The sequence below is a fragment of the Pezoporus occidentalis genome, unplaced genomic scaffold, assembly GCF_034315485.1.
Source record: "Pezoporus occidentalis ecotype Australia unplaced genomic scaffold, CSIRO_AGI_Poc_V1 ctg28, whole genome shotgun sequence".
NCBI classification, from domain to species: Eukaryota; Metazoa; Chordata; class Aves; order Psittaciformes; family Psittacidae; genus Pezoporus; species Pezoporus occidentalis.
Window position 1 is genome coordinate 5,405,221 of NW_026914718.1, and position 26,986 is coordinate 5,432,206.

At 40.7% G+C, this 26,986-nt stretch overlaps 1 protein-coding gene across 5 annotated transcripts in view; it reads right to left on the bottom strand.

Annotated features, from left to right (window-relative positions):
* Positions 1 to 7,693: 7,693 nt before the first annotated feature.
* Positions 7,694 to 26,986, bottom strand: part of SUGCT (succinyl-CoA:glutarate-CoA transferase) — a 308,838-nt gene continuing 289,545 nt past the window's right edge. For all 5 annotated transcript variants that reach the window (XM_062625432.1, XM_062625428.1, XM_062625429.1 and 2 more), the window contains one exon: positions 7,694 to 8,031. In XM_062625432.1, coding sequence (XP_062481416.1) covers positions 7,868 to 8,031 — 164 coding nt within the window. In that variant the 3' untranslated portion in view covers positions 7,694 to 7,867. The remainder of the gene's footprint in view (positions 8,032 to 26,986) is intronic.

Genomic DNA, 26,986 nt, shown 5'->3' on the forward strand with positions numbered 1-26,986 from the left:
CAGCAAACACTGGACCAGTCTTCTTCACATGAGGATATATCCCGAAAAGCTATGGAAGGCCGCAGAGCCATGATAAATTCCACCATTTCAACTTGTGATAAATCTGCTGTGATCGATCTTCATCCTAACTTAAGAGTTTGGTTTCTGGTTCCTTCTTCTATGAAGAACTGGAAGAAATGCCTTTGATTTTATTTGCAGAAAGAGGTGGGGAATGCACTTGACCAGTCCAATTAAGTCAGCTTTCAATACCACAATGCTTATTTTCACAACATTGCAAGTGTTCATATCCAACCCACTCGAATGCATATGCATAACGTGAAAGAGCATCTATTTCAATTTATCAAGTAACAGCAACTGGATTCCAGCGTTCAGCTGTTGATTGAAATTCAGCTTGTTGATTGAACAACCAGCTAGTGAAAAAATCAGCAGCAGAATTCACTTCCAACAAACTCCTAAAAAAACCTCCCCAAAATCAGTTCCCTAAAGCCCAGGGAACCAAGCTGGACAGATTCCACATCCACAAGGAAGCCAGCAATGACCTGCATTTTGTTTCACAGACAAATATGTAGCAGCTCTATCAACTTTATCACAAATCTTGCTACTGCTTCTTTTCCTCTAAAATCTCATTGATGTATACTGTTCTACCATGCGGTTTTAGAACTCTCTTCTGAATTTCTAAACTGCTCCTGACTCTTTCAGGGTCTGATTCTGGGTATTTGGGTATTTAAGGTTAGCAATAGTCCACATTTCTCACAATTATCTACTCACAAAAAAGGTTAGAATTTCTCCTTTCTTCAAACACAGCTCAGTAAATGAGTCTTCTACCAATGTCACCTACTAATATTGCTAATAGTATGGCTGTAATGCTAGTACAAATATTGTATAAAGCCTTGTGGGGCATTTAAGAAACACCTAAATTTTAGATCATATTATAACTTAAAGTGAAAGTGCAATGACAAGAGAGAGAGGAAACACTTTTTAACCCTACCAAAGAAACAAAACCCCCAACCGTTCCAGGCTTCTGTATGACAGCATATTAAAATATAAAAGCTTTTCCCATAGGAAGTTAAAAAAAATGAGGGTTTGTGTACCTGGAATGTGTCTAATAAGTTTAAAGCATCTCCAGATATAAAATATGTTAATAGTTTGTCTATAAGCAAATGATACAATCTGGCATATTCACAAACGTGAAAAAAATTCATGATGCTGACTTAGGTTCAGACTCCAAGTCCACTGAAATCAATCTGAATCCCCCTTGATTGCCTTCAAAGGGCAATGGATTAGGCTTTTAATTCTCCAGAGCTTACGGCACAAAATAGATCTTTAATGTTTTCTAATAGTTTTCATGCTTTAGGAGAGTCTATTGCTTGGTTAGAAGTACAGTGCTTTGGAAACACATGCTCTAAACCTCCACAAACACAGTTGTAAATGCAAAGGAGATTGGACAACTGGTCCGTAAGGAGAGAATTTGAAGAAGGCAAGTTCATAAAACCACATAAAATGAGTCAGTAAGCAGGAGAGACTCTTCAAAAGTAAGAAATGCAGACTTGTTAACAAATTAACATTTCTTACCAAATTAACATCACTGAGAGTAGCAGGTCCTCACAACTCAACAGCTCTAAGGCAGTTAATACTGATTTTCAACCCGTATCTGCTACTACTCTTGTTTGGTCATGTAAGCTCCTGCCAGGTCTGCTGCTGTTACAGCCAGAGCTGTTCTGCAGAAGTATGGGGAGGCTTGGGCTGCACACAAGGGCTGCAGATTATGCATCAGCCTTACTTACCATACCACAGAATGCGGAGTTTCCTCTCAACACAGGTGTAACTGAGTGTAAGTCTCAAGCAGTGTTTTCTCTTCAATCCTGATTATTCCTAAGGTCTTTTCCCTATCTCAAGCTGTTCCCTGTCAAATACATTTCCTAAAGCACTGAGAATTTAGTAGAGTGGATATGTTATACTGAGCTGGCACAACTAGATAGGAGTACAGGCAGTTGGACAGTGCTGTTCCTGAAAACCTGAATTCAGGAGAAGGGTGCCCCAGTGACTCATGTATAGTTTGTAGAGTGAGTGCTTCATGATCCCATTTTCCTCTGGCTAGATTGCATTTCCCATTAAGCAAACAGTGTGCTCTCATGACAAATTCACATGAGATATCACAGGAGTCCCGTGGCCACTTGGCCTGAGGATGAAACAGGCATGAGATACTTGAACTGTGACTCGCAGGAAGCTCTGCAGTGGCATTGCTGAATCAGTATTTCCATCTTTCAGCTATAAGCCTTCACTTGTGGCTTTGGAAGAGAGAAAGGCTTCAGATAAAAGACTACAGAATTTATCAGAGAACTATCACTTCTCACACAAGGTTTGCGTCTGTCAATCCTCCAGGAGAAGAGAGCATCAGAGGGAAATGTACACACTACCCTGCTTTTCTATATGCAACGTTTTAACATGAAACTTTAGCTTCTCCTGAAATGGATGTGCAAGAGATGAGAGCTACATATGCATTCGTCTACCAAGTTACATATCTTCAAATTTCTTCTTGTACTCTAAAGCTCTTTTGGCTAGTTTGAGGTAGTTATTAGATAGACAAATAGTGAAACAGCTGAAGCACAGAAGCAATTGCACTGAAGTGGGCTCCTCCCCAGCCTGCTTCCCTGAGTACCTTGTAAATTAGCATTGTGACACTGCTCACTGTAAACTGGAGCATCATGAAGGCCTTTTAAGGCAGGCAGTTTTAGTTCACCCTCTACCCTATGATTCCTTTTTAACTGGGGGCTAATTGGTGCTTGCTAATTGACTTTTATCTGTAGCTCTGGAGAATGGAAAAAAACCTAAACATTAATAACTTGTCTGTCCCCACCTCAACCCTTGCTTGGCCACCCCTTCAATACTTGACATGCTAAAACAAGAGATCTTGTTGCAAAAGTTTCATGGGTCCTTGGCATATGTGATCCCAGGCATTTTTCTCACAAGTCTGGTCCAAATTCCAGTCACAACAGACCCATACAGTAATTGAATTGATTGGTTGTCAGCTTTAAAAAGGCGACTATGTCACTGTTTATCAGTGTATTTGTATCACATTGGGCAGTATCATGCAGACCTCTGTGTAGGGAGGTTACTTGATCCTGCAGGAACTGCTCTGAGGTTGGTTGGGGTTTTTTTTTTCACCAGCTAATAGCGTTTAGCATTTCACCAGGCCACATTAAACTCAATGTACAAGCAGTTAAGAAAAGTACTGTATCTGGCACTGTTTAATGTCACTGACATGAAATATGAGCAGCTGTGCCAGCATTCCTGAACTCTGAAAGTACTTTACCTTCCCTCTGTCTTTTGGCAATTAAATACATTTTAATACATTTTGGGGAAATAAATATGTTTTAATACAGTGCTATAATGTTAGGTAGGTCAAAGGATTAACTATGTCTTGTCATTTAGATATTAAAAGAAATCATGACCATGTTAGTCATAGAGATGACTAGCTGCCTTTAATCCCCAGGTTCACCAGGCTGAGGATTTACAGTACTCTGTAAGCGGCAGAGCTATATGACAATTTAATGAAAGTGTTCTCCACAGTTATTGAGTAGGCATGCACACTCACTGCAAGACTTATTCTGACTGCTACTTTAGCCTCAGCACATTGTCATTAGACATCTTTGGCTGAGCTTTAATCTTTGGAGAAGCAAGGTCAAAACTCCAATTAATATCAACAGGCATCAAAAGCCTCTATTTCAATGAACTTGAAAAAGGAGAAGCTTTATATTTTGTATGTAAGTCAAGAACGGGGATATTTTTCTCTGCTTGTTTTTGTAATACAAAAGAAAAGAAATAATTACAAAATAAATTATTTTCTGTTGATTTTGACCTTATAAACCTGTGAAGGAAAGGAGCATTTCCTTCCAGTACAATTAAGTGATCCCTTTCAACAGATCAATCTTCGCATGAACATGGCTTCACTGGCCTTTACATAAAGGTTGGATAGCTGCTGAGGCTGGTGGGCTTCTGCTAATGGTAACTGGTTCCAACTGGTCACTCATCAAAAAAGACCCCCTTTTAAATGTCAGCTCATTGCAGACAAGCATGCAGGGACTTCCCAAGTGTCTGGGAAGATTCTGGGGAAGGGATACCAGGAAAATGAGCTGTGTAGGAGCAAGAAAAATCCATTACTGTCCATTTGCCTGTTGGTTCATGAGAACTTTCCTTTGATGCATTAAAATATCCCTCAGCAAGATCCTCAGGCTATGCAAAACCAGCCTGACTCCACCAATTTTGCAGTTTTCTGGGTGATTTATACCTGGTGAAGAGCTTTACTAGCTTGCAAGGAAAAGAAAGGAAGAGTGTTACATGAGGAGGGCTGAGGAAACATTTTTCATGGTGAAGATAATACAAGAACAATGGGATCCCCCTGTGCAGAGAATGGAGCCAAAGGGGCTATGGACCATGGAGTCAGAACAGACATCAAAATGGAAACCTCCTTTTCCAATGGTGGTTATAGCTTTCTGGCAAACAGCTTTAGATGGGTTCAGCTCTGAACCAGACAACAGGTATGTCTTATATCTCTTTCTTCTTTCTTGTTTTTTAATAAAGAGAAGCTTTATATTACTAAAGTGATTAATACAGTGATGTGTAAATCAAGTCAAATTAAAGCAAATACCACACACACATCATGGCAGCACCAGCAGATTCCTTTCCAATTTAAGCAGTGAAAAACAAACATTCATTGCCAGAGGCAGCTGTGTAGTCATTCCTAACTACATCCCTTCCTTGAAATTGGAGGGATCTCAGTTTATGAGATCCAGAATCCCATGTGATGGTTGATTTCCAGTTTTGCAGTACAAGAGAAAACCATTTTGAAAGTACAAGATTGTCAAAAAGCAATTGAACTCCAGAGACACGTATTCAAGAAGATTCTTGGGAAGAATGCAGTAAATTTTGTAAATATTCTTTTTCTTCACTGATTTGCTCATTTTTAAAGGAAAAGAGCACTATATGACAGCTTGGATATTATCAGGACAATTATTTAACTGTCTTCCAACTCACCCAAAATCAAAGGACTAAACCTTGTGAAAGGGCAAAATTTCATGACCAGATCTTGGAAGCTTTTTAGGCTCCCACACAGCCACCTATTTGAAGATTTAATTTATTTCTGACTTGAAGAAGAGTTAGCAACAGCCTGTGTGTGACTGTGTAACACTGAGAAATGGTATCTGGATTTCTCCTACTGCAGTAAGTACTAGAGGTGAGACAAAATAACACCTCTGATTATCCCTTTAGGCATTTGGCTGTCAGCAACATAGCAGAGGGAAAACACTAAAAAAAGAAAAAGGGAAACACTGTTTGCGTGTGAACTCTGCACGAAATACATTATGGAGTTAATAGCCCGATATTCAGCTGATTTAAACCAGCATTGTTACGTTCAAGTCAAAGAAGCTCTGCCAATTTATTGTAGCTGGATATGTGGTGATTAGCTATTTCCATTGCCTGGAAAAGCACAGAAAAAAGTAATTTTTTAAAATCCTTGAACAAAACTGAGCAATATTTTGCTGTATTTTATGCATGTGTTTCTTAGAAATGGGAAGAAAATAGCTCTTAATGAAGTAAAACCAGCAAATGTATTTGTGAATGTTATCTGACAGCACTAAATAGTTTTCGTTAGTAAACAAAGTTCAATTCAATCCCAGATTATCTGTTTTATGTGAAGCTGGATTCAAAACACTGCTTTTCTCATTAAGAAAAGGATGTTCCCCTTAGATTAAAAGGAAGGTGGACTACATCAAAACCTCTTCCAATCCAGTTTCAATTCTTCCCCTATGGTGTCCCTATTCTCAATTCAGACTTATTTCTGTATTTATTTTAGAAGTCACTCTTCCAGGATCTCATGATGTCTTTACCACATGGACGGAGTATGGAGTTTGGTGCCAGGAATGCAGTGCAAGAGGAAGAAAAAAAAGGGGAAAAAAAAAAGAAGATCTGAAAAAACAGAATACAAAACCACAGAGAAAACAAGCAAACAAATGAACCAAAACACACTGGGCTTCAAAAATGAGCAACCACAGTGGGGTTCCACTGCAATTTGATTATGTAATAACTTCTTTTCTTCCCCCAGAAGGTAATGCAGAGTGGTGAAGTTCAAATGTAATACAGAGGATGTTGTTTGTTAGAGTGGAAGCAAAGTGACAAGCCAGTTCCATTGCCAGGCCCATTTCCGATACTTGAGAGAAATGCGGACATTATGTGTTGAGTGTCAATTTGAGTTAGTTTTATTCAGCTCTAGGAACAGAAAGGCTTTGCCTCACCCCCAGGGTGCACACAACAAAGGCTAGGCCCTTCCCATAGGCTGAGTTCACTTTAGCTCTAAGTTATATACTGCGATAGAGGAGCATGGCATGCCTTCTGTGAGTGAAGTACTGCCAAATTGGTTTGTGCAGAACAAATGACTCTTCTTTAATCTTTTCCTTGCTATTTGTCATGGATCAAAATTTTCCACCTTCCTGCAGTGCATGGTGCCCTGCTCTTCAGAGTGACCCTACTGCAGGATATGGTATTACTACATTTGAGGCAGGTTTGTCAACACTTGCCATGTTTTAATCATGAGGGTGGGACTGAGTCAGAAGTTTTGCACAGATCTCAAATTGTGTTTTCTCCATAGTAGAAGATGCTTTGGATGGCAGCTAAAGGCAGAGACAGGGATTGCTACCTACTCACAGAACCAGACTGAGAAGTCTGGCAGGTCCTGGCATTTGACACTCAGCATGTGGTTTTGTGTGGATCGATGTTTAACCAACACTACCCTGGGCCTTCCTGAGTAAAATTACAAAAGACTATTCAATCATAGTTTATCTCTCAACTAGTCTTGGAATAGGCTTGTTTCATAACTAAAGAACTGTGCCAATTTCAGCTTATTTCTGCTGGGACACGCTGGGACTGTCATGACCATGCAATGTAATATAAAGACGTACTGGTAATTTGGAATACCAGGGAACAGAAGTGAGTTTTGCAATTGTTACTCTGCCCGTGATTTATACCAGAGAAGAATAAAGTCTTCATGACTGTTCAAAGTCAATCAGATCAGTCACCAATTTGTAAATTTCTGGAGAAGAGAAGGCTGCGTGGAGACCTCATAGCAGCCTTCCAGTATCTGAAGGGGGCCTATAGGGATGCTGGGGAGGGACTCTTCATTAGGGACTGTAGTGATAGGACAAGGCATAACGGGTTGAAACTTAAGCAGGGGAAGTTTAGGTTGGATATAAGGAGGAAATTCTTTCCTGTTAGGGTGGTGAGGCACTGGAATGGGTTGCCCAGGGTGGTTGTGAATGCTCCGTCCCTGGCAGTGTTCAAGACCAGTTTGGACGAGGCCTTGGGTGATATGATTTAGCGTAAGGTGTCCCTGCCCATGGCAGGGGGGTTGGAACTAGATGATCTTAAGGTCCACTCCAACCCTAACTATTCTATGATTCTATGATTGATTTTCCACTACAATAATTGTACAAGGCAGTTTTCTGCAAGTAGAAAGTCTAGCATACAGATTTTAAAGGTTCTGCTTCTTTTCACTAACATTATGCCTTTCTGGGGACAAACATTTTAGGCAATTACTGTAATTATGATAAGAACTCCATTTCTCATATGAAGTACAGAAAATGAGTAGCCACACAGGACCGTATAGCTACATTTACCCTCCCACAAGAAAATCTTTCACGCAGACAGTACGAGATTGTTTATTTGATACATCAGTGTTAAAATCATACAAACACACATGGAAGAAAATTAGGAATTAAATTATGTCTTCTCTTTGAGTCCCATTAGGGGAGCTGAAGGGAGCAAAGAGAGGACAAAGTAAGGTGAACTCAGTGTGAAGGAATGTAGCTAATGTTCCTTATCTGACCTCATGCTGAGCCACAGCACCAGTGCGGAGCAGTTCTTCTATGGCATCATCCTCATACCCCAGTGTGCCTTTCAGTATCTCCAGTGTATGCTGTCCGACAAGAGGAGGTGGTTTCGGATGTGACATAGCAAAATCACTGTATCTGACACCTGGTCCTGTAAAAGAAGCAGAGGAGGGCAATCATTTTCAAAAGTTACTGCCCATATTTATATTGAAGTGTCTATGTTAGTTTAAAGGAAAGTATCTCGTTTTCACAGCAGTCTTATCACAGTCCTTACCACAGAAATGTTATATTCTGGAATTATAGACTGCAAAAATTCCAGTTCACAATAATGTAACAATAAGCAAGTTTTAAGTAGTTCACCTAATACAAAACTGCTGAACTTAGAATCTGCCCAATTTTAAGAAAACCTTCCTATTGTTCCAAGTGGTACATATATGGGGGTACTCTGAGTTATAAGGCACATGAACAATAACAGGGTGACTGGTGGCAGCCAACATGGCTTCACTAAGGGCAAATTGCGCCTGACCAATCTGGTGGCCTTCTATGATGGGGCCATGGCACTGATGGATAAGGGAGGAGCAACTGACATCATCTACCTGGACTTGTGCAAGGCATTTGACACTGTCCCACACGACATCCTTGTCTCTAAATTGGCGAGGGATGGATGTGATGGATGGACGACTTGGTGGAAAAGGCATTGGCTGGCTGTTCACACTCAGAGAGTTGCGGTCAACGGCTCGATGTCCAAGTGGAGACCAGTGCCAAGCAGTGCTCCTCAGGGATCGGTATTGGCACTGATGCTGTTTAACATCTTTGCTGGCAGCATGTATCAGCAGGACTGAGTGTGCCCTCAGCAAGTTTGCGGACAACACCAAGTTGTGTGGTGCAGTTCACACACTGGAGGGAAGGAATGCCATCCAGAGGGACCTTGACACACTTGAGAGGTGGGCTGATGGCAACCTCATGAAGTTCAACCAAGCCAAGCACAAGGTCCTGCATCTGGGTTGGGGAGATCCCAAGCACAAATACAGGCTGCCTGGAGACAGGCTGAGTTTGGCTTGTTCAGCCTGGAGAAGGCTCTAGGGAGACCACAGAGCAGCTCCCAGTACCTAAAGGGGCTGACAAATCTGGAGAGAGACTTCTTACAAGGGCCTATAGTGACAAGACGAGGAGGAATGGCTTTAACCTGCCAGAGGGGAGACTGAGATGAGCTCTTAGGCAGAAGTTCTTCCCTGTGAGGGTGCTGAGGCGCTGGCACAGGGTGCCCAGAGAAGCTGTGGCTGCCCCATCCCTGGCAGTGTTCAAGGCCAGGCTGGACAGGGCTTGCAGCAACCTGCTCTAGTGGAAGGTGTCCCTGCCCATGGCAGGGGATTGGAACTGGGTGAGCTTTAAGGTCCCTTCTGACCCAAATCATTCTGTGATTCCATAATTTTTAGTGGGACAGCTGATGGAACTGAGAGCATACATGCTCAGGTTTCTGAGGACTTCAAGCTAAGACTAACTGTGAAGCAGATTTCAATGACTTGGCTACATTGGAAAAAAGGTCTGACAACGCAGGGTGAAATTCAGCAATGCCAGTTGGAGGGGACTGCATTTAATTATACAAACAGAGGGCAGGGGACAAATAGCAAGGTAGCAGTAGCTAGGGATTATTCTAGATCACAAAGTTAGGATGAGTCAACAACATCATGCTGTTGTGAAAAAGGCAAGCGTCATATAGGCACATACAAACAAGAGATAAGCCTGCAGGACACATCGAATAATCTTTTTGCTCTAGTTAGAGCTGGCAGGTGGCAGCTGGAGCACTGCCTAGTGTGGTGCTCCCACTGTACAGCCATCTGGAACACCTGAAGAGGTTCTAGAGGACGCCGACCAAAACAATCAGTGAAAACAGGACAGTCTGAACAAAGTGGGATTGTGGACTTAGAAGAGAAAGGAGAGGGAAAAACAGCTTTTGTCTTCAAATAATATATTAAAAAAGCCCAACCCAACCCAGCACAGAAATAACTGATTTAAATTGCAACAGAGGAACCTGAAGTGAGGTACTAGAAAATTATAAAAGAAAACATTTATAATGGCAGGGATATTAAAATGCTGAAACAGGGCATACAAGGAGGTTGTGGAGTTCTTATTAGTCCGGTCTTCAGTAATAAGAATTATTCAAACATAGCTGATTTTATGGCTCATCCCTGGGGCTTACTGATGGATCAGATGATCTCTCACAGTCCCTTTCACCCACTAATAGTCATCAAAGCTAAGATACAGCTCACATCAGGGATAACTTTTCAATTAACTTATTCCTCTAATTCTACTCACTTTGAATACAGTTCAGTTTTCAGAGGAAATCTCAAGTGAGAGATCAGTACGTTTTAAAGAGACAGGTGACATCACTAGGCAATATTTGTATTAATTCCTCTTGCTAGGACTGACTGAGGGCTGAACTGGCACTAGCGCAAGCCACAGGAATGGTCTATTTGTGCCAACTGAAATGCTTCTGAAGATGATTTCAGAGCAAAAATGCCCCTTAGAGATTTATTAGTCTAGAAATTCAACAAAGCCACAAAATGACTGGGCAATTTCTATTAAAAAGTATACTAATATACAGGTATAAAGCAATCTTATTTCAGATGTGTGTATCTGAGACCTTTTTTATACTGAGACATCAGCAAACCTCAAAGGAACTAGTTTAGTAGCTATACTTCTCACTTGCTTGTGAACATTTTTGCTAGTATAAAAGCTGTGCCTCTCACCCTGGGAATTTTTGCAGTGATACGAAAAGACACAGAATAAAACCTCTAATGAGAGAAACCCAAAACTGACATTAAGTGTACAACAGGCATAGAATGCTTCACGCTCCCCAAAGAAAATTAATCTTACAAACTAGAGCATGCTAGAAAATTGCACAGCAATTATAAAACCAGTGTCTTCCTTGAGCTTTTATTGTCTGATGCATAATTCATCACGCTACTTTTCACTTTGATAGAGTTATAAAGTTATCTGCATGCATTCAAAGGAGCTACTTGCTAATGATCCATCATTAACGATTCTCTGTTCTTTCCTTGTGTAACTTCTACTTGGCTTCTGTGTCAATTAGGAGGGTGCAAAGCTTGCCAGTCAGGCTTCAGCAATCCCACGCTCCTACTGAACAACGCTCCAGGAAAGCAACCAGCAGAATGCTATGCAAATGCTAATTAAACACAACTGCCTTATGAGGAAACCATCCCTTGAGGCAGAAAGAGGTGAACTGCTTTAATTAAGGTCAGAAGCATTTGCATGTGGGTGAGTTACAGGGAGCCCTGCAGATGAAAACAGGCCTTTGCTAGGGTAGAAGCAGGGTTACTGGTTGGAAGAGGTAAGAGGGTGGAAGAGGTAAGACTGCAGTCACCTGGGCATCCTGGCTGTGAGCAGGACCCTATACTCAATTCAGCCATGTAGTTAAAGGGACACATGGTCACTTGAAAAAAAGCAATGAAGGAATGAGCAGTAGCTGTGATTTACTCTTGTCCTGTTAAATTAAAAGGAGCCTGTTTCTCTTTTTGCTTTGATTCTCATTGCCAGTAATCCAAAGAGCGCTTTCACCACATTTAAATTCTGGGCTAATCTTCTTCCATTATTATTATCATCTTGACTTTGGCACATTGCTAAAACACATGCTGTGTACACCACGTAATGTACAAGAGTTAACAGTGCAACAATAAATCAAAATTTGTATCAGTTGCAACCACAATGGCAACTGTGCAAAGCACAGTATATAAATGTGGATAAAGGTAATAACCTTTGCTTTGTCCTAACAAATAACAGTCCTGCAGCTCTGTACAGCAGTCACAGGGTAACACTTTTTCTACAGCACAGGTTAGAGCATACTGAAGCAATCCAGCTCTCAAACCTACGTAGAGGGAATCAGGCCTGCGGACAGCCAAGCTCAGGCAAAGTAATGATTATTCATTATTATTCAAGTGGGACAAGGAATAAAGAAATGGGAAGTTTGAGCTAATGTATGTGTACACATTCTGTTTGCAACATACCTACATTTGCAAGAAAGAACAATGAGAAACCCAACCCCACTTGTTCATTAGTTCCACCCCAGCTCACAGAGTAGTTTATATACATGTAGGAATCAACTGAAAACCAACTGTATTGGATTTGTACGCCAAGGTTTTGGTAGCGGTGGGGGGCATAGGGGAGCTATAGGGGTGGCTTCTGTGAGAAGCTGATAGAAGCTTCCCCCATGTCCAACAGAGCCACTATCAACTGGCCCCAAGACAGACTCATCCCTCGCCAAGGCCAAGCCCATCAGCAACGGTGGCAACACCTCTGGGAGAACGTATTTAAGAAGGGGGAAGAGTTACTGTGCTGGAGCAACTGCAGCCAGAGAGAGGAGTGAGAACGTGTGAGAGGAACAGCTCTGCAGACACCAAGGTGAGTGCAGGAGGAGGAGGAGGTGCTCCAGGTGCTGGAGCAGAGATTCCCCTGCAGCCAATGGTGATGCCCATGGTGAGGCAGGCTGTGCCCTTGCTGCCCATGGAGGACCCCACACTGGAGCAGTCTGTTCCTGAAGGACTGCACCCATGGAAGGGATCCATGCTGGAACAGTTCATAAAGAACTGCAGCCCATGGGAAGGACTCACATGGAGAATTTTGCGGGTGACTGTCTGCTGTGAGGTACCCCACATTGGAGTAATTCTGTTTTGCCCATGACAGTAACTGTGAATGATCTCCCTCCTTTTCCTTATACCAACCATGAGCCTTTTGTTATATTTTCTCACCCTATCTAGCAGGAGTGATAGAGCAGCTTTGGTGGGCACCTGGCATCCAGCCACAGTCAACCCACCACACAAATGAAACACTTGTGCCTCTTCCAGTAACACGGTGTTGCTACATAACAGTTTTGCAATTTCAATGAAGTATCATCAACAGTCAACAGAGATGGCCCAGAGCCAATACATTTGGACCCAGATCCCATATATGCTACAGGTCAAGTGCTCGGAGCATGCAATCAGCTGGTTATGAAACTGGCCTAAAGGAGGATCAGCAGGAAACAAGCAGTGACTTTTAAGGCAATGAAAAGGAAAACAATAAAGAATATATCAGCAAGAGGAGTTTCATGGCTACCATGAAGGATATTTGAGAATTATAAGTCATGTGTGCAGGGATATGTTACCAGGATTAGACCAGGGAGACTTCATTTTGAATGTTTGGTCTCTTCCCTTTGGAAGAGATTGACTTCTGTCAGTCTGCTGTTCATAGCTGAGAAGATGGGGTGCCTGAGCACACAGTACAGCCCAGCTTGGCTACACTGCCTTTACACCAGGCTTTTTCCCCTTGATGGACATAAAGTAGAAAAGAACACACAGAGAAGAAAGCACATTTAAAAGTCCTACGAGTACAAGTAGTGCACACAGGCTTCAAGAAAATCTCCAGAATAAACGATGCACTTCATCTTAACTAGGGAACTCCCACATTTTTCTATTTCTTACCACAGATCTGAAAGTTTGGGAGCTTGGGGGACTTTTCAGGAATCTATTTAATTGCTGGTAAAAATCCTTCCTTTTTGCATTACATTAGAGCTGCTGATTTACCTTTAAAGAACAACTCGTAATAGATTTGGAAAAAAGCAATTAAGGAGATAATATTCAAAGACTTGCTCCTCCTTCCCTCACTGCAGCTTCCACTTCCTCCCCCACTTAGAGCACAGCCACACAAAGTGTTCACTTGGCATCCAGCACAGCTGAGAGGGTGGAAAACTTTGGCAGGATAAGTAGGAATGAGTAACTGAGAGTGGAGCGGATGGGCAAACTTTTTCAAATGGTAATAAAATAAAGTAAACCTTCTTCTAGGTGCCATGCAAACACAGCTATAACTAAATCAGTAAACAGGAGTAGTAAACAGTAAAATCACTAGGGCAGGAAATAGTGTCGATGCTAGAAATATCTACAAGCCATCTGTTTACCTTTTCTCTTTTGGCCAATGGTCTCTGCCATGAGAGAGCTATAAGGACCATCCAGCATCACAAGAGGAGAGAATGTAGAGTGAAGTATTGTGTGGAGAATGAATTGAAAGGCAGAGCATAAATCTAGTTCATGTGTGATAGCCATAGATGGGCATTTGAAAATCAGGCAACTTTTGAACCCATACTTCGGCATTCAAAGCATCCATGACATAATTCTTAAACCCCTTTGCCAAGCACATTTATAAAAGTACTTTCTTACCTGAAGCTGCATATATAGAAATGCATTAAAAAAAAACCCAGCATTTCATGTATTTCCTATTAACCAACATCCTGGATATAATCAGTGCAAATACCACTCAACATTTATATAATGCTTTACGTTTTCAAAGTGTCACCATACTGACTGTACCTAATTAATCTTGCATGAGTGCTGGAGTAAAGGAAATCATTTAGCAGTCACTCTGGTTGCATATTTGAGAGTAATCCCGCATAATTACACCGTTCAAACAATGCAATTTTGTGAGAGGGCTTTTGGCACCAAAAAGCTGTGAGAAAGTTGCAGTAAGGTGGTGTCTACTGCTTCCCACAGGTACTGCTTCACAATGCTCAAAATGTGGCCTAACTTTTTTGTCCAGACTCATATGGCCCCACTCCTTCCCGAAACCCCCAAAGACCTTAAAAGAAGATTCAAAGACAGGAAGGAAGATGACTAGAATGAATACCCAGAGGCAGCAATTTTAAAGAACCATAAATTCCCTAGGTAATAATCTGTAGCTCCGTTTCCTAAGGAAACAAGTTTATGTGTCTGTGCTGTCTTTCTAATCATCTGTTTGTCTGCCTTGTCCGCACCACACACAGTAACTTCCAAACCTGTCAATCTTGACAGAAGTGTAGAAATCCCAAGGAAAATTAAGTTCTTACCAGTGTTGTGAAAATTGGCAACTGCTGAAGGACAGACACCCAAATTACTGCCCTGATGACATTAAAAAACCCCAAAGAACACAGCTGTTATATATTCTTATTGGCCGCAAATGGCTCACCAGGAAGTACAGAGAGAGTTCTGTAAGAGTCACCTAGCAGATAGTGTCCTTCACTGGAGAGACAAGGTATAAAGAACATGAGGAAAGTTCAAAAGTTATTATTAAGGATTACATATACAGTTTGTAGAGGATGTAAGTCTGAAGGAAAACAGTATCTAGTTCCAGTGTTCACGGAACAACTTCTAGGCATCTTTCCTTCAGTGCTGTGGAAGATGTACTCAGGCTGTGCAAACCCCAAGTAAGGAAATGAAGAGACTTCTAGCTTAACATAAATTGTTCTTGCAGGAAGGAGCTGAAGAACTAGATGGCAAAGAAGAGTAACTAGGAGAAGCCCTGCAAAACTCTAAAAGGAAAAACATACAGAGGCAAGCCTAAAGTACTGAAAATCCAAGATAAAACCATGATTTGTCTCAACTCATAATCCAATCAGTACAAAACTCAATATATAATCCCACCACACGAGATGTGTTAACCACGAGAGGTGTACCTAATGCAGAAGTTATGGGTGAGGCTGAAAGGGCTGTGCTAGGCAGGAGGTCAGGCAATATGATCATACTAAGTATTTCTGGGCACAGAACATATGAATTTCACAAATGCCCATAAGCAAAACTGTTCCCATACACAGGGCTGGGGTTAACACGGCCTACCTGAATCCCCTTCTGACATGTAGCAGGTCAAACCACATATTGTTTCAGGTAGACATCTTTATTGTAAACCCAAATGTCTTAGTTACTGTATCTTAAGGAGAGTAATTCACGAGAAGTACGAAACCTAGTGTGGAACATGAAAAATCACAACGCTACCTGAAATGAGCCTCTTGTAAGGACAGAGAATTGCCCCGTTGCAACACGCTCACATGGTCGTGGAAGCTGAATCATGCCCCCAGCTGTGAAGGAAGGCAAGAAGCTCCTCCGGTCCCTCCTACTGAGCCTGGTGAAAACTATTTACAAGTCCTGTGCCTTGTGGTTAGTATGACCCTGCATGCTGGAATAAGACACGCTAGCCAACCCAGAAAGTGCCTGTGTCTCCTCAGTACACCAATTTGTTCTTTCCTGTGTCCTGTCTCCAGCTAGATTCTCCAGCTCTTCAGAGACCCCCAAAGTAATCCTCTTGGCCAGCTGTGCATCATCAGAGTGGGAGCAGATGAGTTCTTCCTTGCAGATGAGCTATTCCTTACACTTCAGGCGACGAGCTGAAGCCAGAATACCTGAAGTTGATTCAAATCTTTTGATTCAGGGATGCAAAACGATGCACACTGAAGAACATACACAGCATGATCCTTTATTAAACCCTAAGGCTGGGTATAATTTTCTCTCTAATCAATCACTTGCTAAAGCGGCACTCTCCAGGGTAGGAGGCTGGTAAAAATAACTAAACTGGTAAAAGTAACTACAAATTCAAAACTTTGGGGCCTTCTTTTAACACAGATTTGAAAGAATTTTCAAAACACTCTCCTAAGCAACTCTTAAAACTGCGTTTATTGTTCACAAACACCCTACAAGTTTCACAAGTCTCATCTTCCACCTCCTAGGGAACATTTTTCTGTGGCCTGTCCTTGAAGTCTTTGCCTAGTTATTTCTGTGCCCCTCTGCAGACGTGGAAATCAGAACAGGGCACAGATTATTGCAGAGAAGAAAAAGCATTTTTCTATGTCCCCTTTTATACCTCTAAAGAGTGGACCAGCTCTGTTCAGTACACCCTGTAATGGGAATTTACGTTAAGTCGGTTATTTGTGATGCTTCCAATCATTCTTCTCTAGCCAGAACTGTCAGTTCCACAGGTCTACCTGGCATTCCTGTCTGATGGTATTAAAATCTGCTGTAACAGCTCCTTTGGCAGCAACAGCTGATAGCCAGAATAGAAAGTGAGCTGGGTGGCAAATGGTTCATGACAGAAGCAGCCTATCACACTGTTTTGCTTTAGTTCCCTAACCTCACCACAACCCATCTGTATACTAGTACAGGTGATTTATTAATTTATTTAGGATGATTAATATGCTACAACATCCATCTTAGCCTGTTAAGAGACTGAGAAATTAAACCCTTCATCAGTCCACCTGTAGCAAAACTATTTTCAATCACTTCTTAAGACTTTTACATTGACTGATTTTTCCTCAATAATCCCTTGTTTTAGCCCAAGGATTAGGTCTCAGAAGAGGTGTATTGTTATAAAAAAGGCAAAGATCAGACGTGTAGTTAGATGTCAAATCATGCATCTGTCATGTGCTGTATTCATATTGCCATGCACATTCATTCCGCACATCTTTAGACTGTTCCTCTGTGGCCATAATACGCAGGCATAAAAACTTTCACATTTGGAAAATCCAACAGTCGGATGATAGTTTCTTGCCTGGTTAGTGACCCACACCAAGTAAGTATCTGCTGAGTGAGTATTAAAATAATGGAAAAAGCCATCAGCAGCAGCACAGGCAAGGAAATTGTGGTGGCTGAAATTCTTCAGCACAGAAGACAGCCAGGTAACTGTGTTTGAGCACCATGGAAATATTTGGAACTCGATTCTCAAGCAAGGCATCTGTGATTAAGTAGGGCTGAGCACTATGCACAGCCTGATCACTCTTCCAAAAGCTCTCCCACTCCACCCTCCATTTACTTCTGCAGTCCCTTGTGCAGCAGAATGAGGCCAGTTCCAGTGCACAGGGACTTTCCCTGGCAAAGGAAGATGGGAAGGGATTTGATACTTTGTTTTGGATTACTTGAAGAACTGCAAATTACATTTTTAGCTCTTTTTGGGTGAGGTGCCCAGACTCCTTGAGGCACAGGCTACTAAAAATGCTGGCTGAGTTTTGAAAAGCACTGTGCAATCTGGGACAGCTCTGTTTTTGAGTGTCATACTTGAGACATCTTTAAAGGGGCCCAGTTTCCAGAAAAAGCTGAGGACATCTGAAAATCTTCCTCTTTCAGGACGTCTCAATTTGACTGTGCAGAGACATCTGGTATTCAAAGCAGACAAGAAGAGCGAGCATCCCTTCACTGAACAGGGGAAAGTAAAACTCTGCATACACATATAACTCCTTTTAGCCACTTTTTTCTTTTTTTTCTATTTCCTATTTAAGAGCAATCATCAGGTTAATCTTAAATTCTTTAAAGGGAAACAGAGTGCTTAAATTGGAGTCTGGGAGTGAGAACAGATAGAGGGCACACAGCAGATTAGGTTGGTTTATTCCACTGATTAATAAATGACAGTTTGATCAGCTCTGTCTCAGTGTGAAGGACTGGGAACAGCTTTATGGCTTTCCATTGTCTGCTGCCAATCCCTGACATGTGATATTCAGCTCATCAGTTTGCAAATATCAAAGCAGTGTGGGGCAGGGGAAAGCCATTTCAAATGAGGAAGCCTTCAGTTTGGTTTCTGGTTGTGCAGGCATGCCAATGTGAGCATGTGTATGGCAGTTAAGTATAGGCTGGTTCTGGATCTAAGTTCTTGTGGTTTCTGGTATTTGCCAGCCTTTACTCCATCAGAAGGATTTCAGTGTTGTGTTCTACGATGGGCAAAAGAGTCAGAAATCATCTCTCCTCACCCACAAAGACTAGAGTAGGATTAAGAAACAGAAATTGAAGTCAGACACACCCACGAAGAGGAATGAGGCACAAGGTTAGGAAGCCATCCAAAGCTCAGCTGCCCGGCCCCTCACTAAACTAAACAAAACTAAACTAAAAAGCGTCTCCCTTTGCTCAAGAAAGCACTGAAAACCTGGGTAATAAAAGTTAAAGTCTGATTGAAGCCAGCCATGCCTAAGCAATATCCCACCATACATGTGTGCTGATTAGTTTTGCTAAAATATTTCCCCATTCTCTTTTTTCCACCTCCAATACATCGGCTCTTTCCTTTAGGTCCCCTTTAAACTGCAAAGCAAAATGCTTTTACTGACATGGTTTGTAATTTTGAAGCCCGAATCGTAAGCAGCAGGTGCTTAGTTTTAAAGGAATTTTTCCATCCCTGCCTGTCTGGGAGCATCAGTAGCACCTCCCTCCTACACAGCCCCTCACCTTTGATCCTTTGCCATTTGTACTTGTGGATTTTCATTTACTGTATTCCTTCTGCTTTCCATGATCTGCTTTTTCACTGCAAACCCTTCAACCTCTCCTCTCCTTTCTTCTACCTCATGCGATTGGCAAGTGTTGTATCCTGAAAATCCTTATGAAATATGAAGGGCCTTGATGCCTCTGGCCTTGCTATTTCTGACTTCATTTTCAGCAGTGCTGTGTCTATTTTATACTGCAGAGACAATTTGAAAGGGCCTTAGCGTGGCTGTAAATATTTGCATCACCAGAACAATTATATTTTAATCGACAGAGGTGCTGTCGGCACAAAATCGGCACAAAAAACGCGGAACCAAAGTAACAGTTGGTTTTGCTACATACAATTAGTTGTGTTGGAACCAGCCTGTGTGTGGGCACTTCTGTTCCATACTAACAGGTTTTGTTTCCATTTAATTTTGGCTTTTTGGTTAATCCGATTTTAGCTAATTTTCTCTTAGAATTTCCTATTTTCAGTTAATGTAAATGATTTCATACAGGAGCAATCCCAAGCAAAATCCAAGGGAAAAGCGTCCACGTTCAGTTTGCAATGATGTCTCTAAAAAGGTGGATTCAAAGTAGCTGTGTCCAGTTGGTGGGAAAAACGGGATTTACATCCTAGCATTAGAACTACAGATGCTGTATTAAGTAAATGCCTGCTCTGCCTTGGTGTTCCTAAACACAGTACCATTTAACAAAGCCTAATCATCAGTTGTTTCTTATACACAGGAATGCATCCCCCCAGTTTGTGTTGTAGTCTTCCAACTGTACGTGTATTTGGCTATTAAATAATAGTTTCTTTTAATCTTCATTTGCCTTCCTATTGCCTATTAGATACACACGCATATTGGTATGTAGCTTTTGCTAAAAAAATAATGACATGCTGCAGAAACGACCATAACCTTTTTCTCTATTAACCTGACATGAATTTGACTGAAAACTCTGCTTTCCAAAATACGAATCCACATTGAGCAGCAGTAAATTACCAGGGCTCACATAGCCTTCTCCTAACTAAATTTTAATTGAGTTTTCCATTCTTAACAAGGCAACCCAATTCCAGAAAGTCATACCAGCCATTTCCTTAATCCACAAAGCTCAGAGGCTATCTTCTGCACCGACAGCATGCAAAAATGTTTAATGCTAACACAAATACCTTACATAGATTATTCCGATTCTCAGGCTGATTTCTAAGCCAGCTGTTCTCTGCCTGATTCAATGTGCAGATTTCATTTAAAAACACAGAATATTCCCTGGTTACCTGCCATATAACTAGATCTTACAGGTGTAGGGCATGTTTGTAATGCTTGTTCATTCACTTGCAGGAAAAAAAACCACCATAAAATACTTTGTGTAGCTTTCCTGGATTCTAATGTTTTCTCCCCAACTTTCAGATACTGTATCAACTGAAGAATGCCAGGAATTACTTCATGCTTTATGTATGTACCTGTTACAGATTAGATCCATTAATTTCAAAGCCAGCTGCTATTTTTGCTTCAAGTAATCAATGGTACACTTTTTAAATATATATACACATAAAAGAACTGCTTTCTATGACATACAAACTTAAATCTACCTTGATTGTAGATTTATTACTGCTGTGTTCTTTTCCACTTAAGTAGGGTAACTAGCTTCCTGCTCCTCCCGGGGTTTATTCTCTGTATAGCAATTTTGACAAATAAGCAACATCAAATACAAAAGAAAATGATAAAATACAAGAAACTCATCAGAAGAAACTAATAATCATTTAATAGTAAGGTCAACTGCAGTACAGACTGCAGAGTTGGGAATCCAGACAGATGGATTTGGCTTCTTGCTCTATCACCAATCAACTCTGTGATCACAGGCAAATCACGTTCCCTTGCTATATCCTTGTATTTCCTGTACAGTTGTGTTAGCTTTGCCTATTCAGATTATAGAACGTTAGAGACTGGCCTTGTCTCTTACTATTTGTTTATACAGCGTCTGACACAATGGGCCCCACTTTGTATTGGAATGAAATACAAATAACAATTTTCTGCTATCCTGTCTCCCAGAGCTGCTTCAGAGGAGCATGAACCACTGTCCCAAGTCATATCTGATAAATTGTGCATTAGTCTGTTGTGGGAGAGATTTCTTTCTAATCCGAAATCCATCTGTCTTGCTGCACTGCAAGTGATAGTTTCTGGGCAGAGAGCATACTAATTGCAGGATTAAACTCTTAGCTAACTCTTGGGTGGAAACTGTTTCCCATAATGTGGCAGAAAACACATGTTGGTTTCTGTCTGCAAATCCTTGAACATCATAGCCCTAGTCTTGCCTGGGATATTCAGGTTCTCTATTAAACCATGTCTGTGCAATATAATTGAATTAAAATTAATAATTAGCTATCAAAAAATATCATTGAGATTTTAGTGGCTCCAGTACTGCTTAGCCTTGGTTTAGTTTCTCTTTGAAGGCACAGACAATTATGTTGAATGTAAGCAGTCCTGCACCTTCTCCAAATTAGTAGCACACAAGCTTAGAGCTGAAAAGCTAATTATAATTTTGGTTAAGCATCTTGGGATCCTTTTAATTTTACAAATGCAAAGAGATTGGAAACTTTTGAAATCTGAAGTACATCTTTGTATATAACATTTCACTGCAATATCTCTCATTTCTGTGGATGTGCACATTGTTTATTATTCACTGAGGTGAACAACTGACACTACTGATGTGACACAGACCCCATGCGAGAAACAGCTGGACCCCAACATCTTTTCTTCCCATGGGTACATAGAGGAGGCAGATACCAGACACAAATGTGGAGGAAATCTTTCCAAAATCATTCTGCTTAACTTCTTAGCCTTTCTGGCTCTCCAGCCACAAGCCATCCTGCTAACAAAATACTAAAGTACCCATATTGTCAAAATGTACTGAAAATGCTGGAGACAACCCCATTTGTCAAGAAAAGCTAGACTGTTTGATGAAGTTACTTGTTTTATTCTCATTTTTTAAGGTTGTGGTTGCAGTGCAACCACGAGACACCCCAGGCTGTACCTCCCAGTCAAGAGTTCCCCAGTATATTTGGCAATATTTGAATCAAATCCCCAGTGCCAGAAAGCATTAGGAAACCTAAGAGCAAAGTTAGCTGGGTGAGGAGGGTGAATGGAGCAGAGCAAGATATGCAGTACAGTGCAGCAAGAGATGCTTTTTATGTTCAGGAGTTCAGAAAACGAGATTTTTGTGTGGGAAAACACAATTCTACTAAAGCATGGCATTAAGGATTCTAGAGGATTCTAAAACTTCTGTTCCCAGCACTTTCTAACTCCTCTCTGCTATTATCCTAAGGTGGCCTAGCCAATCTCCTGTTACTGCAACAAAGTCTGCCTTTCCAGCTAAGCTACTTCCACATTTCTCTGCTTGGCACTACTCCTTAGCCTGCTTTGCCACCTAACTACACGTGGGCAAACGTTCACCCTTTCACAGAGACTACAGAAGCTAACATAGAAGCACAAAACCACCCACAGTAGCTCAGTACGCTAGAGCACTCTCTTACAATGGTCAAAAGTAGATGCTCTTGAAGGAATACGATAATACAGCAGGAACATCCAATATTTCCCCATGATACTTTCCCAGCCTCTAACAAGTCACCATCTAGCTCCAGTATCCCACTCTTCTCTTATGCATACGCCCCTGTTCTCCCCAAATCCCTCTCCCTTATCTCCTATTAACCAACGCCTACTCTAAATCCTGAGGATAATCATCACAAGGAAGTTAATACACCATGAGATAATATATCCCCATGTAGCTCAATTATTCATCAACCTTCAATGCTCTTTCTTGTTCCCAAAGCCCACAGTTCCCCACGGCACTTTCCACTGAACCCTAAGCCCTATTCTTCCTCACTCCTTCTCCAAAACCTTCTACTGACCTTAAATATTGAATACTCTGAATGCTTGATATTCTTCACTTTTCCCATTTTTCCAGTTCCTTCATTAATCAGTCTACTCCCTCATCTGTTTCTTACATAAGCAGTCCAAGCAATATCTGAGATGGAGACAAAGGTTAGCAAGTGCTTCTGACTAAATAGAACATGTTCACTGAATTCTTCCTCTGGATTTCATCGACCTCTGCAGCTGGCATTTATCCTTAATGATAAGCCACATAACGCCACTTCACAGCATACATAGCAACCAACATTTTAAGCAGGTGTGGGAAAATTCAGCAAAGCACTAATGACTGCTGAAAGTCCCTGCAAGACCCGAATCCATGCTGAAAGATGTAATGCCAACTTTATACACAGCAAGTTTTTGTGATTTCTGTGTTTGGGTTATGGAACAGTGTCATATATGTACATGCAACAGCCACAGTAGGGTACCAAACACTTCTGGATATGAGAAACAGCCTTTCTCATCTGAGAATTCCAAATGCTGTTTTTCAGAGTGACTCCAAGCAAAGGCATGACCATGGCACTTTTATTCATTCTCCTAGGTAAACAACAGGAATGCAGTCTCTTATGTAAAAAGGCTAGAAGTTCACTTGCTTAACTACGGCACAATGACAGGCTAATCCAGGTGAACATAGGCTTCCCCTCTACCTCTGTTCCCAACCAGCTTTGACTCATAATGTGACTATTAAAAAATAAGGCCACATTTTTTCCAAAATGACTGTGTAGGAGCTTTAGGATGCTTTTACTTCTGGATCTGAGCTGCTTGTGGCAGTCCTAATTTAAAGAAAGTGCACTTCCTGAAGTTCAGTCTTTAATGCATCTTCAGCTGGGTAATCAAAATCACACACCAAATCACTTATATGCTTTGAAAAGTTCATCTTAATTAGTATTTTCGTGCTGTTGCTGTCCTCTTTCCTAAAGTCTTTTGACTCCTTTTGAAAACGTTATACAATGTCAGTCCAAATTCTATTAAAATAATTATGTCCTGCTTGGTTTATAGACGCAGCATCCACAGAGAACACACGTCTGTTTTATATGGTGTACTTTCCGTGACATGTGGAAACTGCTGTTGAAATCTATGGCAAACGACAGCACGCAAATAATCCTTACATCTGTACACAAGCAAACCCACAAGTTTCACAGAAGCTGCTCACATTGGATGTTTTCAGAGTGAGAAAGACAAAAAGGAAAATCGCATTATTTCTCATTAGTTTTAATTAAAGCAGTGAATGATTTCCTTATTCCCATTCATATTAAGATATATTTTACAACTTAAAGTTTTTAATAGGATTCAGATCACAGTTTTTAAAATAAGCTTTGACTCTCACCATCCACCACATTTAATTAAAAGACCATAAATAGTGATACTTTCAAATAAAAGATTTAGGACCAGATTCCACATATAAGTTTAATCCTTTAAGCACAGTGTAAAATCAATGTAAAGGATTGCAAAAAGGATTTAGGAATGAATGTATTTTGGTAAATCTCAGCTATCTTTAAGATTTTCTGTGCATTTCAGAAATAAGGTCCCTTTCTGAGAGGCCACAAACTGGTAACCTGGGGTAAGGAAATCGCTGATCACTTAAACTTCTTTCTTTTGTTATTTCTGGATAAAAACCACAATGAAGATACACAAATAATGTGCTATTTTCACTACAAGCTAGCACCAAGTTAACAATAACCTTTCAGAGAGAAAGGCATGGTGAGAGGAAAGCTCTTAGGAAGAAAAAAGAAGGGGAAAAGAGCAACTGTGAAGATGGGAAAATAAAGGAAGAAAATACTATTAAGATTTTCAAAGAACTGCTTATGTTCATCCACACCTGAATTCTCATCCAAATATGTCAAAATTAACAGTAATAATAGTACTATCATCATGTGGAAAAATTCTTTAACTGCACTACAGCACTGTAGCATAGGGATGGGAATACACTGGAATCAGCCTCTTTCCAGGATTCAGAAATTTTAAATTAAGTGACAGAAACAGAGGAGGTCTGAGGTTTATTAGAAGACTGAACTACAAGGTGTGATATTTCCCTTAAGTGCAAATCAAATACTGTCTGTGATATACTAACATGCTCTTTAGAACTGTTACAAAAGAGGAGAAAGAGGAAGAAAAACCCTACAGAATTGTAACACATTGTGCTGAAGAATGAGTACTTGTAAAAAGCAGTGTTTCTGATGTGAGGAATTCAGTACTTGCACTTCCAGTGTAACTGTTACTTCACATTCACCACCGATATGAACTCAAACAGCACCTAGATTTCCATTTCAGCTGCTTATATGTGGGTAAGCATCCTATTTATACATACAGATGTACTGATATTATATAGATGCATACACACCCATATTCATGCAACGAGACAGTTACAAGATACCTGTTTACACAGCACACATGTAGTCACTTCCATTAGTAAGACACTGAGGTTTTCAAATGCTTGCTGTCCACATGGAGGATATTATTAATAAAAGGAAGCATATGGTTTTGAGTAGCTTCCTCCTAAAAAAATCCTGACCCTTATGAAATGACATCTTCGACATAACCAGCACAAAACTGATGGGGAACAACCACTGGACAGAGTGCCATAAAATTCTAGCACTTTCACTAATTTGCTACACAGATTTACATGAAGTAGCTAATCTATGCGGTTGTGATCCAGCAAACCATTTCAGCGTGTGCTTAAATGACCCAGTCTCCTCAGCTGTAATACAACGATAATGGTATTTGCTGACTTAACTCTTAGTTTGTTATGAAGACCTAGATAACAACTGCATGGAGTGCTGGAGTTGTAGAGCAGCAGCTACAGTGTTGTAACCACTATGGCTGTTAAACCAATATGACTATTAAACTTTCCTCAGAAAAATGATGCTTAACTTCTTCTGTGATGCCACACATGATGGACTCTGCCTTGAGGTGAAAACCAGCTCATGTTTATAAATGGTCTAATCATCATGTTTCAATTATTACCTTTTTTAACACAACTTACTGTCCTCGTCTCAGTTACCTCTCACCATACAGATGAGAGATCCAAAAAAGGACCAAATATTTTAAAACCTGCCAAAGGATGCCTTGTACAAAGGATGAGAAGCTGAAAGCACAGAAAATGAACCTGCCTTTTAGCAGAGTGCGCCTTTAAGGCATTAACAACAAATGCTAAAACACCAACAGGAAACTTTTACAAACTGGTTATGATTAGCTGTTCTAATTCTGTATACTGCCCTGAGGAATTTGAACACCCATTGAAACCAAGGATCTTCCTTTACACAAGGAGACATAAAACATAATCCCATCGACTTTAAGGCAAGTAACTTCCAAGGGATTTGCTACAGCGATTTATTTGCAACAGGTTTGCTGCAATAATAACTTTTCACTGCAAGTACACAATATCTGTCTTCTGCAAACTAGTTCCACTTCATTTTCTACCAGAGGGTCACCAATCCTTCGTGCCAGGATTTCATAAAATTAATAAATCTACTTCCATAATCCTTGCTGCTTTTACTGACAAATGTAATAAACTACAGGATGCAAAACTCTGGAAGCCTACTGGGATTTATTTTCCTTTTTTTTTTCCCTTGACAAGCTTTACAGAGTAGCACTTCTGAGACATGCTCATGTGCTGTAAACCTAATCCTTAGCAATTTCCTCTTTTCTCAAATAACCCAAATATTTTATGAATAGTGAAGGATTTCCTTTATCAGACAACACTTGATATTTATTTTTCTATTTCTTTTTGCATGTGAGTTGTTCTCAAGGAAATACACATTGAAGCAATTGGATGTTCTCGGGTTGACATTCACAGGATACACTCCTAAGGAAACATGTACAATTTTACACAGAAGATGGTATCCTGGAGTTTAAAGGCAGCAGAAGCTGTGAGGGAACTGAGGCCCAACCTGATGGGACTTGAGACCAAGGGAGCCTTGTTTTTTCTAACAGCACCATTACAGGCATTTCAGTGCTACTTTTTTATGCCCATCTCTGTAAAACATTTGCTTTTCCACTGCACAAAATGACACATGGATAGGTTTTTCAGAGTTGATCACGCAGGCTTCTGATATTTTCTGTTCTTAGCCCTTTTCTCCCCAAAATAAGGGTGATACCAACCATTCCATCTGTAACAAAAGGTTTTACCATGTTCATAGAACAACCATGCTTATATGCCTGTCATCTTCAG